Here is a 13975-nt window from a genome sequence, read left to right as displayed (position 1 = left end):
CGACTCCAGGGGTGGTAGTTGGCGTCTTTACTCACTGAGCTACCCAGGCCCCCAACTATATTTTTTTTTTTAATCTTTTTGGCAAAAAAAGTAATCATTTAGTCTATCTTTAGTTTCTTTGTTGCTGTAACAATTTTATGTAAACAGCCTCTTCACATGAGAAATGCAAAACAGCACTTTGCTGTGCTCACACACAGGCTGCGGGTTTGCTGTCCAATATAGTTTGCTCTGTGTCATCTTTCAATAATAGTCTCTTTGCAAAACCACATTACATGTTCACAAACCAATGCTGGAATGTGCTGCTCCAACTGTTCAGATCAGACTGAAATTATCAGAGAACTTGTTAAAAAAACTTCAGGCACTCATTTCTAATGTTAGGATTCTTAAGAAGGATGTGCAGAGCTGCATGCACACAGCCAGAACAGCATACGGTTTGACAGATTTTCCCATATTTTACACTTATTGTTCGTTATTGTGGTGTTTAGGAATAATAGTATCCGTCATCCTTCCTCCTTTCCCGCCCATGTTTTCAAATCTGTCTGACATCAGTAAGTAGTAGAAGTTCAGAATGAGTTGTTTTTGCAGCTGAATTTTGATAAATGCTCTTTTTTCACTGGGGAGAAATGTTTGAGCCCTTAAGTTACAGTATGTTTTTATAGTTAAATTAACTGTTTTATCTCAAATGATCAAGGAAAATCTGATTCCCCCTTTGGCCCCCTCTACTTTTTCTATTATTTTTAGCACAAAGAAAACAGCATTATTTTTTATTTTTCTTAAAACAGTATTGACCGTAAGAAATAATATAAATGGTAAAACGCTGTTTGTTTTAATTGTTTCACAGGAAGAAGAAGAAGGGTCAGATGAAGACTCTGTTCGGTACACACCTCCCCCCATGTGTCTCACAGAAAGGAGAGGCTGTGGGGAGGAGGAGGGAGACAGTGATCCAGCGTTTGTGTCCCCGCTGGACGAGATCAAGACAGTGAGACAGTCAGCCATTACCATGTCCAGCCTTCACGAGGCCTCCAGGTACACATCTCGGTCACTGGCAAACATGACAGATGACAAAATAATATTTTATAATGCATAGTGTTTAAAAATATGCACTCATATTTTTGTATTTTTTCCTTGGTTATTTTTTTCTATATACATACTCTTATATATTCTCTCTCTATACTGTATATTTTATTTATAAATTAATATGTAGGTTCAACTTTTGCCACTGTTTTTTGTTTTGTTTGTTTTTGTGTTTTTTTGACAGATGCTATTTGCACCCTGGTGCAAATAATGGTAGCCTTTATACTATTTACAACCAAGTGCAAATAGTGGTAGATATTATTTGCACCCAAGCCTGGTGCAAATAATGGTAGATAGTAATTGCACCCTGGTGCAAATAGTTTCAGAGACTATTTGCACCCATATTTAAATACTAACATTCAGTATGGGCATTACTGCAGTATAGTCCCATAGACACACTACATTAACCTCTACCCATAAACCTAACTTTATCCTTATCTTAGAAAAAAAAAAATAACCTTGGTTTTACTACCGTAACTATGATTTCACACGGGAACGAGTGCGATCGACAGACCCTGCCTCTGGATCAAACCCTTCTCTGCACTCCCCGACATTCACCGTGACCAAATCACTGTGATGAAATCAACATTTATATTCATTTTTATATATTATTTTAAGTAGCATTAAAGGAAATATTAAGAGTGGAAACAGGAAATACGATGGGGAAAAGAGTGGGACAAGACATGGATTCGAACCGCGGTCGCTAGGACAACAGTACACATTCTCACACCGTCTTTACACCCCACGCCACTGCAGCGACATCTATTGGTTAGTTTGTCGTATATTTCTGTGGTTCCATCAGACTATTAGGGTGCAAATAGCTGCGCTGTGTGGCAGATGCTATTTACACCTGTGTTTTTTTCTTTTTGATGTTTTGTCTTTAGGTCACAAAAAGTACAAATAATTTACAAAGTAAATTGACATACTGTATGTAACTGATGCTACTCCCATAGAGTAACATCAATGCATAAAAGTTAGAAAAGGACCCAGATAGAAATTAGACAAAAATAAAGAGCGGAGTGCAATTTAATTGCAGGTCTGAGTTGCTGGAGTGTTTGAGGGAGACTCGAGCAGAGAAAAAGAGACGACGTAAAGCCATCAGAGAGTTTGAAGAGCAATTCTTGAGACAGATGGGAAGGTAAAACACAGATATATTACTGCGTTAACACATTTTAATGATAGTTTATGTTACATTTGTCTTTTTTAACATGGATAAGAAGGAAACAGGAAAATCAAGATCCAAAACAGTTCAGCATAGTTACCATAATGCACATCTAATCAATGACACACAATGTTTCTGTACACAATGTATGCATTTTTTGAAAATAAAATACATTTCCTTTTTTCTGCTATCCACTGATGTACAAAACTGTTTCAGTAAGGCAACTCAAGGGATAAATGTGTTTTAATGGTAAGGTACTTTCACAAAGTCATTTGTTTTATGTTGCATCTGTTGTTTTCTTTTCCCCCTCTACAAAAATAATGAAGAACGGCACAAAAAGATGATCGAATCCCTATGGCTGAGGAGTACCAGGAGTACAAAAGTCTCAAAGCCAAATTACGCTTACTGGAAGTGTTGCTCAGCAAACAGGAAACCACAAAGACTATTTGAGTCAATGAGATTTGTTCTGCCTTTCAGTATTCACCCAATGTTTGGACCAAATAGACTTTTTACATTTGACATATTTGTGCCATAAAGATGCTAAAATGCACTTTATTATTATTTCTGTGTTGAATTGACCACACTGGAAGTACTAGACTCAAGGCTGGGCAAGGCCTTTTTTGGTGGCTACTGTAACATAAACGCAGTGTGCAATCTCTGTGCTGTGTACAGAGTGAGATGGATCTATACAAATTTCATATTTCAGTGGGTGAAAAGGAAATATAGAGTATTCATCTATGATTAAGGAATATGGCACTTTATTTTTGGAGGAGATTTTTTTAACCAAAGTCTAAATCATATGCAATTTTCAAATTTTCCTGCTCTTATTTGAAGGTAGTTTATGATTCTAATTAGGAACATGGTGACAGTATGCACACTAATGAGGATCCATGATTCTCTGGGGCTAGGAGCTATGGCAAAACAACCCAGAGCACTTAAAATAATAATTTTATGCAAATTTCAGTGATTTCCCTCGCATAGACATGCAGAGACCAATCATAATTTTATGCATTGTATGAACTAACACAAGTAATTGTGTTTATTTCTCATATATTTGTCTCTAGTATGAAAAAGAAAATTGATATTTTATAACTGGAGCATGAAATGAGAAGTACGAAATGTTCTCCCCGAAAATTTTCTGGATAGTAAAGGTAGAAAGAAAGCCAAGGACTGTATTTTAAAAGATATCACTAGTAAATCTACTCAGTTTAAAATTGTGTTAAAGTAAGGAACATGGCCATCACAGAGCACAGTTTTCCTCCTATACATGAAAAATAAGTCATGATATTTTAAGTCAGTGGTTAAAATGACTATTGAACACTGTCAAATCACATTTTAAGCTAAAAACAATACTGAAGCCCAAAGCAGAAGATATGTTCATAAGAAGCAGATGAGTGCTTGAAGTGCAATTCTGCTCAAGTAGCTACTCAAAATGAAACAATCAACATCTTTCTTTCTCCGACGGCTCTACTGCAATGAACTATAACAATCTTTGTGTTGTGTCTTTGCATGCCAACCAGCGTAAACTGTTGAACTGTGCTACAATCAGGTGTGGTTATTCTGTGTCATGTTATCTTTGTCCCAGACTTTATTTGCTATACACATCCACAATGACAAATGTATCTTTTGAATGTTAGCTATAGTGCACGTAAATTCTACTTTGGTTTATAAAGTAAATATATAATCTCTATATATTTACTTTACCGTGAACCTATTCTTTCCCATCGCCAAAGTCTTCTGTATTGTGCACTTCTGGTTCTGTCCATTTTCTATTCACCAGTTAAAAAATAAATATTTTGTCTATCTACACGTCTCATCACATATATTATATGTTAAATCACAGTATACTTGAGGGGTTGGAATAAATAACTTGAAACACTGCTGAAGAACAGTCATGGAAGTGCTTATGTCAATGTGTGTGTGTGTGTTTTTTTTAATTGCAATCATGCTTAGTTTTTTTTTTAGATATCCATGAACTCACACAATATCGTAATTCTTACATTATCACATTCATAATGCCTCATCAAAATGGTTGTCTTGCCTGACTGCTATGAGAATTTGTGTTAAACTTTGGTAAATGTTACAGTGCTGCATTCTAATGGGAGGGGACATCATTAAAGGTGACAGCCAATAGGGTTAAAGTAGCAGTTTGATTGACAGGGGCGATTGAGTCAACATCCCAACACAGATAGAAAAATAGGAGCATGACATACAGTATCTAACCCAACCCTGGTCAGGTTTGACAAGCTATTAAAAGAAAAGGGCATTTTGTCAAAAGCAGTAAGATACATGGTGCGGAGGAGCCTTTGGCTTTGTTCACACTGCACATAAATCCAAAAAAATCCATAAATTCAAATACGATCTTTAAGACTCTAAGGCTCTATTTTTGTAGCTGCACTAAGCCAGTGCTACGCACAACGACCGTGTGCTATAGCCTACGTTTTATCTCATTTTCGTGACAGCGCTAAGCGCAAGTGGCCATGCGTGGGAGTGTTTGCGCTATCTGTGTTTGTATATGTGCAAACTGTGGGTGTATTGTATGTTAAAGGTGCACTCAGTAACTTTTTGCTTGTGTCATCTTGTACTTACAGTGACAGCTATTGGTGTGTATGCAGCATCATTCAAAATAAATAGTTTTCAGTTACAGATGCCATTGTAGAAATTCACTTGTCACAATCAGCCATGATTAATTTAATCCAAGAGTGAAAGTGTCCAATAACAAGATGGTTACTGAGATCAAGCGAGTAGTATTTATCTGGGCATGTGATTCTAAAATGGCAGCCCCCATGAGGGCGCCCCTGCCCCATGTAGAATAAAACAGTTTTTATAAGGTTTCTGATATGACTGATATGAGTATGAGTCCTCATCTCATGTGAGTGGTCATAATTTTATACATATGTTTGAAAATTACAATTCATTTCTTTAGGAGTAAAATTTAGGAGTTTTAAATGAGGAAATAAATTACTGTGTGCACCTTTAATGAAGTGGTGCAAAGCTCAATTTGCTATTTTCCTGAGAAAGGTAATTGCGCTAAGACGTTTGAGAACTGCGTCTAATCTCAGCGCAAAGTCTAAAATCTGTTTCTGTATTTGCAGTTTGGAGATTCCACCAGCAGGTGGTAATAAAGTTCTTGTCCAAATTCTGAAAATATAGTGAAGCATCATCAAATTATGAAATAAAACTTGTTAGATTTGTGTTAAACATTCTAGAGGTCATGGTTATTATTATTATTATTATTATTATTATTATTATCACTATGTAGATTTTTTACAATTGTATTTATGATCTAATTTGTATTAGTAATTTTCCACCTGTTGTTGTAGAGTGATTTTTAAGTATTGTATTTTTTTATTATTATTATTTGTATTTATTGTAATTTTTAACTGCAAAAGGGGCCGGTGGAAGAAGTTGAAGAGGGTAAAATGTTTGGATTTGGGGAGCTCGTTTTATACAGTTTTTTGACCAAGTGTAATTTCAATTCAGAAATATTCTGGTTTAAGTTTTACATGTTTCAATAAATGAATTAAAATATTAAAGCAAACTTACTGCTAGAAGTGAAGTGCGTGGAAAAAAAAAATCCCTCGATCCACAGCCTGACCTGGAAGGCCGATACAATCAGTGTTAATATTAGCCACGATTTGTCACTTGATCAATATGATTAATAATACTTTCATTCTCTATAAATTAACGGAGCCTACAAATCCTGATCGGAACCACATTTTCCATGCGTATAAAAGGAGTGTCACTTTCATAGAAATATGGCTGACATTCAACAAGCATGTCAGAGGATTCTTGTTAATGCACAAAAGAACGTACGTCCATATTTCTATTATTCTAATTCATTGCATACAGCCCATTTACACTACCAACTTCTTATGAATGTGCTGGCATTGTTTATATCCCTGGTGCTTCACAGAAATGAAATATATATATAATAGGATGCAGACAGTGGAATAACCGGAGAAGAACTTCAGAATGAAATTGCACTTGGCCCAGCCTATTTGCATTTTGCATGTGCAATTTCACCAAACCCACTTGCGCCTAGACTTAACGCATGCTGGCACGAAAATATCAAAACTTCATTGCAATGCCCATTGACTTTGCTCGTATGGCTTTAAGCTGAAGTATGTAACTTTTTCAGTGTTAAAATACTTCCTTCTATCCCAGCTTAATATGCAGAGACATCTATGAGAAAGTCATTCAGAGGTTAATTTTCTCGAAAACTGTAAACACTTTGTCTCTGTGGCACTATAAAATTCCAGTGTTTGTTTAAAGCGACCCGCTTAGACCCGCTTGGTGTGAGTTGGGGATGGTTCAAACAACAGCAGAAGAGGGCATTTTCGGAAAGCTGTATTGAAACCATTGTTTATTTTTGCAATTCCGTTCGGTGGCACTAGTGTCACAGAAATTACATACTTCAGGTTTAAAGCACTAGCACTGCACCTAGCGCTAGCACTCTTAAAATAGTGCCCTGACTCTTCACACTCTCATTCTGTAAGTGAGGAAATCTGTTTTGTTTGTTCAAACAGAGTTGTCAGTATCCAGTGTATCCACATCAGTTGCTATAATAATAATGTAACTGTCAGCATGATACCATGAGACTTGGTATCATTCAACAACTGAGCAAAGCTTTCAGTGCGAAAAGTACAGAGCCTCTTAGATGATAGGGTGGGAATTTATTCTCTTAAAGTTTTGCATTTCCTCAAAATAGTTTTGTGTACTCTCACAATAAATTTTGCGATCCCTCGCAAGAGTTTTATGTTCCCTTACAACTATTTTGGATTTTCTCACAGTTTAACTACAGTATTCGGTATTTGTAGTATAACCATAACTATGGTAATTGCAGAAAAAGAAAAAACATGGTAACTAGAATTTTAGTCTAGTAACACCATAGTTAATCTGTGGTGCATGTTCCTAAAAACTGCAGTAACCATGACCAATAAATTATATATATACATAATTTTAACCATTATACAAATATAATGGTTACTGTAGGAAAACCATTGTAAACTTTGTGGTTATGTTTTTACTACAAATAGCATAGTTGGACTATATTTACTGTAGTAAAACCATGGTTAATTTTTGTAAAGGATGGATAAAGGTATTGTGAGGGAACCCATAACTATTGCTTCCCGAATTCCTGTGGATTTGGATCGGTTACAAAAACATCTGATGTTCACACTGCAAATAACTGGACAGATTTGAGTCGCATATGACAAAAATCGGATTTTTCTGCCTGTCTGAACAAAGCCTTTAAGACATCAGAAGGAAATTATGGGTAAGTTCAACAGGAGGATTATGGGACGGCGACAGGAGAAGGCAGCTGTTCAAGGCAGCAGAAGGATCCAGTTGAAGAGTTAACGTCCCACACTGATGTTGCAGGTCTTGCAGCTTGGGTCTTTCTTGGCATTGACTGTTGACAAGCTCATGAGCTGATGACCGCTGATCTCAGCTACCGTTCCCAGGCTCAGATCCACAGGATCGGTGTAGATCACCTCCAGGATAACGTCCTGGGCATGGTGGAACACCAGCTGTCTGTCTTCACCCTCTGTGCAGGTCAGAAAGCGGTTGTTGCCGATATCCAGTGCCGGAAGACGCTGCTTGCAGAATTCATCTCCTGCCGAGCCCTTCGGAGCGATCACCAGAATGACGTAGTGATAGGCCGTATACATGCAGTAAAAGTCGGCGAAATACAGGTTTGTCTCGGGGTTGAAGAGCATTTCGGCTACTAGCTGGAAGCGGTAGCGGCCATACGGTGAGTCCTGTGGGGGTTTGCCCGTGTTGAATTCAGTATTACAGCTGAAGAAGATGCCCTCTAGCTTCCCACTGATGGGCGAGCCATGGCTGCCGCTGTTGTCCTTTACTGATGGCAACATCTTGTTGTTTTGCGACTCCCTGTAACAAGAATAGAGGGAACTTTACTGTAAATGACAAATGACAGCTGTCATTAAGAAGTATTAAAATAAATTAAATGTTACAAAATCAAATTTATCTTAGATAGATAGACAGACAGACAGACAGACAGACAGACAGACAGACAGACCAGGTTTGTTAACAAAATAGCCACTGTAATTAACACAATAATTAGAATCCAAATCAGTGAATCAGTTCAGTTTTTGCATGGGACAAGAACAGCACTGATAGGCTTTACTGTAATTCACTGATGTGAAATGGGATTTAATGACTCATGAATAAAGAAAAGGTGATGAATACTGCATCTCACTGAAGAAAGATGAAGAGCAATATTCAGAACATGATATGCTATAGCTACATGAACATGAAGAGCTATATTCAGAAAAATATAATTTCTGAAGTGAAATTAATGCCCTCTCTCAACCCTGTTATTTCTTTGCCCTGCAGCTGGCCTTTTCAGGTGGATTTAATTAGATTCTAATACAAATTCTGCATCTGAAATCTGATTCATTTTATAAATATGAATGAGTATATCACAAAAGTCAAATAAATTTAAGGTGAAGTGTGTAATTTCTGCACCACTATAATGTCACCAAACTGATTTCGAAAAATAATAACTGCTTCAGACCATTGGTTTGAAAGTTGGTTGGACTAATATATCCCACAGAGCCACATTCTTTGCACAGCAATGGCTACAAATGGCTTACTTATTTGTTTTAGTACATTAAGCCAGGATAAGAGAATGTATTTCAATGTCAAAATATTGCTGTACACATTTCCCCTTTAACAGAACAAATTGTAACTGTTCTCAAATAAAGACAGTTTTGATGAGTGTTTTCATACACAATAAAAGACTTGTTCAGCTAATATAGAAGTGTTAGATTAAAAAAGAAGAGTTTTAAATCCCTAGGGTTACTAAAACATATTTGCTTTTTGTGTACTGAGAGTTAATTATTTGTCTCCAGCAACAGACTCCCAATAAACCACAATCATAATAAAATATTACTTTCAATAAAGGAAATTTTATTAGCCTCTAAATTAATTCATCCAAAATAAAATATGGCCTAATGAATTTAAAGATGGAAAGAAAAATGATTTGCAATAAAGAAAAATAAAATATTTGAATCAAAAACCTTCATGGATTTTGAATGTGTTGTCTAAAATGCACTGAGCAAAATCATTTTCTCAATCTGTGTTTTTGTCTTGTTTTCAAGTAACAATATCTTTAAAACAAGATAAATTTACTTGAGAAGCAAAACTGTAAAACCTGTTTTCAGAGTATACAGTATATCTGTTTTTATAACCACATTGGAAAAATTGTATTTCTTGTTTTAAGCATAAACCTCACTAATGTTTAAAATTAGTAAAAACAGTTTGTGTATTATCGCATACAATTTTACTTCTGAAGTAAATTTATCTGGTTTTATAGGAAAAGTTCACCCAAAAATGAAAATGCTGTCATATTTTACTCACCCTCATGTTGTTCCAAACCCATACGACTTTTTGTCTTCTGTGAAACTCAAAATAAAATATTCTGCAGAATGTTAGGGACTGAAAGCCTCAGTCACTATTCACTTTTAAATGCTAACCTCCAAACATCTTTTGTGTTCCACACAAGACTGAAATTTAAATGAATTTTGCAATGTGTTCTTATGTAAAACATTTAAGTCATTTGTGAATGTTCTTCTAATACTTACATTAAGAATCTGGTGTTGGTTACCACAGAGAAACACATACCTTGCATGGTCAAAGTACTCTTTTTGCTGGTTTCGGTAAAAGACAGAAAACCGCAGCATTCTACCAGAGATGACCTCAGCTTTCTCCAACAATTGTGTGAGATGAACAGTGGAATAATCTGTGGGCACAGAAAATTAATTAAATTAAGTGGACAGGAGACATTATGAGCCAATAACATGGCTCGATCAATGGAAGCCATAGCAACACTTAATTCTTCAGGGAACAAAAAAAATATTGCTTCACCTAAAAACTATCACTATTCTTTAGTTTAAACTAGAAATTCCAGTCATGACTGAGATAGCATGAATGTGCATCTTACCGGCTGTACAGAATTCAATGATCTCACTCCATTCTGACACAGCGTAGTCTCCATCACCCTGTTTGGACGCGGTCTGAACAGCCACAGTGTACTCAGTGCGTGGACTCAGGAACCAGTGTCCTCGAACTGTCATAGGTAGAGGAACTGCTTTTGCTACCAGCTTAGTCGGAACGTCCTGGAGGGGCCACATAATGGACAACATTGATGAACACGTAAGAAGCTTCATTTGTTCTGTTCTTGTATTTGGGGGGCCTTCAAAAAAATAGGTGGGTCTATAGGCAAATTTTGTAATAAAATTAAAATTGGGAATAAAGTGCCACAGTAGGGTTCTAGAAATAAAATTCTTATTAATTTTCTCCATATAGTGTGTGAAGAGTGATTTCAACTTTGTTTTTTATTAAAGTTTAATTGCTGAATTCCCAGTAAAGAACTACACTACTCATAATCCTGAAGAGAGATCCACCAATCAGAGAATTAATCGTGCGTTCCATTTGTCTTGGAAGTCGGAGCTCAGAGTTATTTTCCGAGTTCCGAGACCGGAACTGACAAATGGAACGCCCCCCGATGTCGGAATTCCTACTCGGAAAGTCGGACGAACTCAGAGGACCCTGAGTTCAGAAAGCAAGATGGCTGCGAAGAGCATTGACTGTAGTATGCTGTGGGTTTAAAGTTTTTTTTTTAGCACTTTTGTCTTTTTTGTGTCCAATTTAGTAAGTCATATACACAATACTGTATTACCGTTGCCTATAGGCATGTTGCTACGATCCTGTTATGCGTGAATTACCGCGTAATGTGTTGTTTATAAACTGGTACAGCTAAAATTGGCTAGGTCACTGCTGCTAACAACAACAATGGTCTCTGCTGCTACAAGAGCAATGGTCAATGTTGCTACAACAACACTGCCTAACGTTACAAACAGTAAAACCGTTTACGGTTTTTAGGCAAATTTATATTGCAAATATACGTTTGTACTTCCATAGGGCATTGCCCTTTGTTTACACCGCTGGTTCGATTAAAACGTGGTTAACATGTTTTGATACAATCAAATATGCGGAAACATTAACATACCTTCTCCGCTTTCTGTCATCTTCCTCGAGGTCTCTTAGGTGAAGGGCATACTTATTTTGTAGCTCTCTTTACTCCAAAAGAGCTAGTGCAACAATTACTTTCCTGGAGGCGTCCATCTTTTTTACCGACTTGTTGTGTTGTGTGTAATGGAACGCATCCAACTCGGATTTCTTGTTTTCTTGTTTTTTTTAACGGATATGACGTCGATCCGAGTCCTGAGCTCCAACTTCCGAGACAAATGGAACGCAACATTACCACCAAAATGGGAATTGAGCCAAAAGTGACCATCCACTTCCATAAAGCATTATGAATAACATTACACTCTGAAACAACTATTTCATTACTTTTGACCAAATTGTTTCTGATTCGTCATTTGCTACGCTTCATTGTAGTTATTACCAAGTATTTTAAAGACACTCTTGTACCAGTGTCTTATTTTCAGATGTTCACGTACTTTTTTGCTGTGAATCAAAAGTTTCTAACATTGTGATTAATCTCAGAGCTGTTTGGTTTGGTTCAAGGTTTAGAGCTCTGTATTGAAGAAGTTACTGAAATCTCTAAGGAGAAAATTTATGTAAAAATACAACCCCAGTAAAAAAAAAAAAAAAAAAAATTGGGACAGTATGCAAAATGCCAATAAAAACAAAAGTAAATATGGCAATGAAGGCCCTGTACAATTGCACAGCTGAAAACCTGCATAATTGATGACTGGGGGAAAATTCCACTTGCTAAACTTAACAAACTTAAGTCTTCAGTGCCCAAAAGCTTAATAAGTGTTAGAGGAAATGGTGATGTTACACAGTGGTAAACACCCGACTGTCCCAATTTATTTGGAGTACGTTGCAATTATGTGATTCGAAATGAGTGTACATTTTCAAAACAACTATTGAATTCACAAGGTAAAACATTAAATAATGTGTTGTTGTAGTGCTTTCAATTTTGCATGGGGTGAATAGAATTTACAAATCACTCCTTGTTTTTATTTGGCATTTTGCATACCGTCCCAACATTTTTGGAATTGGGGTTGTACTTTCAGAACCAAGGGCAATGAAAAAGTGGCTGGTGGTCACTGTTGTGCTGTTTTGCAATAAAAATGTTTGGCATTGGGTGGGCTTGAGTGGTATTTGGATGATTTTGGACCAACTCATTGGTCTGAAGGTACTGGTGGTTGTCTTCACTAGATTGTTGAGTTATTTGTTTAGAAAAGGATAATATAGCAATATTTATAGTATACTGTCATTGGTAAATTGACTAAACACCAGTAATAGTGGACAGCAATGCACAGAGAAAAAAGAAACATAGATGAGTTTATTATGTTTACTCTATTGTGTAAGGGTAAATGATAGCACTGGGAAGAAATTGTGCTTAATTATTATATCATAATCAATGACCATCATACAATCTTCCACAACATCTATCAAACAGAGAATTTTTTTTACATTTATTTATTTAGAAAAATAGATAAATCAAAACTAATACAGATAATATCCCTTAAAAAAAAAATTTGTTTATCGCCAACTTATGGTGACACTACAGTAAATTTATCTTGATATCCAAGATATTAACATCATAGGTCAAATGAGGCTCAAAAGAGAGAAAAGAATGTACCCAGAGTCTGTAAGCACACACCTTGTGTTTGAACTTGTTGGCATTCTTGTTTTCTTTCTTGTTGAGGTCGATGAAGTAGTGTGTGATCCGCTCCTTTGCTCTGGAGTCCATGTCCCAGCAGATCTTAAAGGAGTCGCATGTGATGTTGCTGATTTTGATGTTCTGGGGAACAGGAAGGTCCTCCATCTCTGCGATGCCACTGTCGAGGGACTTATTTCCTGAGAGATGGAGAGAGAGGAAGCAAGAGTGGGAGAGAAAACAGATGAAAAGTCTGAGGAAACTCTTTGTGGAGGATGCTATTTACCTTATTTAAAATGTATCTGGATTCCAGCACAATATCTAGACATTTTAGAAGTTCTCAAACCATGTCCGGGTCTAAGGGGAGGCCGGGGGGGATGGGGCATTCCCCCACCTTGACTGACAGCAAAAAATAAAGGGGCACTTCGCCCCCCGTCTGACAGCGAAATGATCAATCTTGCCCCCCCAAACATACATGTGTCCTGCCAAAGTTTGCATCCTAGTACCGGCCCTGTCTCAAACTAAAACATTTTAAAGACCCATGAAATCAAAATAGGAGGTATGTAGCTTTCAGTCCACATTTGTTAGCCTTGAGGGCATCTATATGTTAGTGTACTCCTGACATAAACATTGACATCTTGACTCAGGATTGTACACACATTTTTGTCCAATCAAATGCTCAGTAGAATGAAAATGTCCCTCTCTCTAATACCACCTGCAACCAGTTAGCAAGTAACAAATCAGTTCATGGCCGTAACTAATGCCTATGGGCTATCTACAAAGGGGACGAGACCATTATATGTTCTGCCCAAACTTCCTGTTCTTTAAAGACCCCAAGAAATCAAAGTTGGACTTTTATGGCTTTTAGTCCATGGCTAAGTTCGCAATGGCATACTATCATACTACTTACAACCATACTTTTATATATGTTAGAAGTAATAAGAGTAACATGGGTAGTATGCCATTCGAACTCAGCCCATGTCTATTAGCTTTGAGGTCTATATGTTAGTGTACTCCAAAAAGTTGACAAATCAGAAAATATATACAAACTTAAAATTGACAGTTTTTCTCCTCTG

At 36.7% G+C, this 13975-nt stretch overlaps 2 protein-coding genes across 3 annotated transcripts in view; one reads left to right on the top strand and one right to left on the bottom strand.

Moving 5' to 3' along the window:
* LOC127426768 (protein FAM13C-like) overlaps positions 1 to 4041 on the top strand; it is a 30827-nt gene extending 26786 nt beyond the window's left edge. The window contains exons 8-10 of the mRNA XM_051673789.1: positions 842 to 1026; positions 2111 to 2212; positions 2563 to 4041. Of these exons, the coding sequence (XP_051529749.1) occupies positions 842 to 1026; positions 2111 to 2212; positions 2563 to 2686 (411 nt within the window). The 3' untranslated portion in view covers positions 2687 to 4041. The remainder of the gene's footprint in view (positions 1 to 841; positions 1027 to 2110; positions 2213 to 2562) is intronic.
* The window catches only part of LOC127426751 (phytanoyl-CoA hydroxylase-interacting protein-like), a 68571-nt gene continuing 56822 nt past the window's right edge, over positions 2227 to 13975 (bottom strand). For both annotated transcript variants that reach the window (XM_051673762.1, XM_051673763.1), the window contains exons 2-5: positions 12903 to 13099; positions 10206 to 10380; positions 9887 to 10004; positions 2227 to 8131 (exon numbers count right to left, since the gene is read on the bottom strand). In XM_051673762.1, the coding sequence (XP_051529722.1) occupies positions 7594 to 8131; positions 9887 to 10004; positions 10206 to 10380; positions 12903 to 13099 (1028 nt within the window). In that variant the 3' untranslated portion in view covers positions 2227 to 7593. The remainder of the gene's footprint in view (positions 8132 to 9886; positions 10005 to 10205; positions 10381 to 12902; positions 13100 to 13975) is intronic.

The sequence above is a fragment of the Myxocyprinus asiaticus genome, chromosome 36 (genome assembly GCF_019703515.2).
Source record: "Myxocyprinus asiaticus isolate MX2 ecotype Aquarium Trade chromosome 36, UBuf_Myxa_2, whole genome shotgun sequence".
NCBI lineage: Eukaryota > Metazoa > Chordata > Actinopteri > Cypriniformes > Catostomidae > Myxocyprinus > Myxocyprinus asiaticus.
This window is presented reverse-complemented; position numbering and strand designations above follow the sequence as displayed.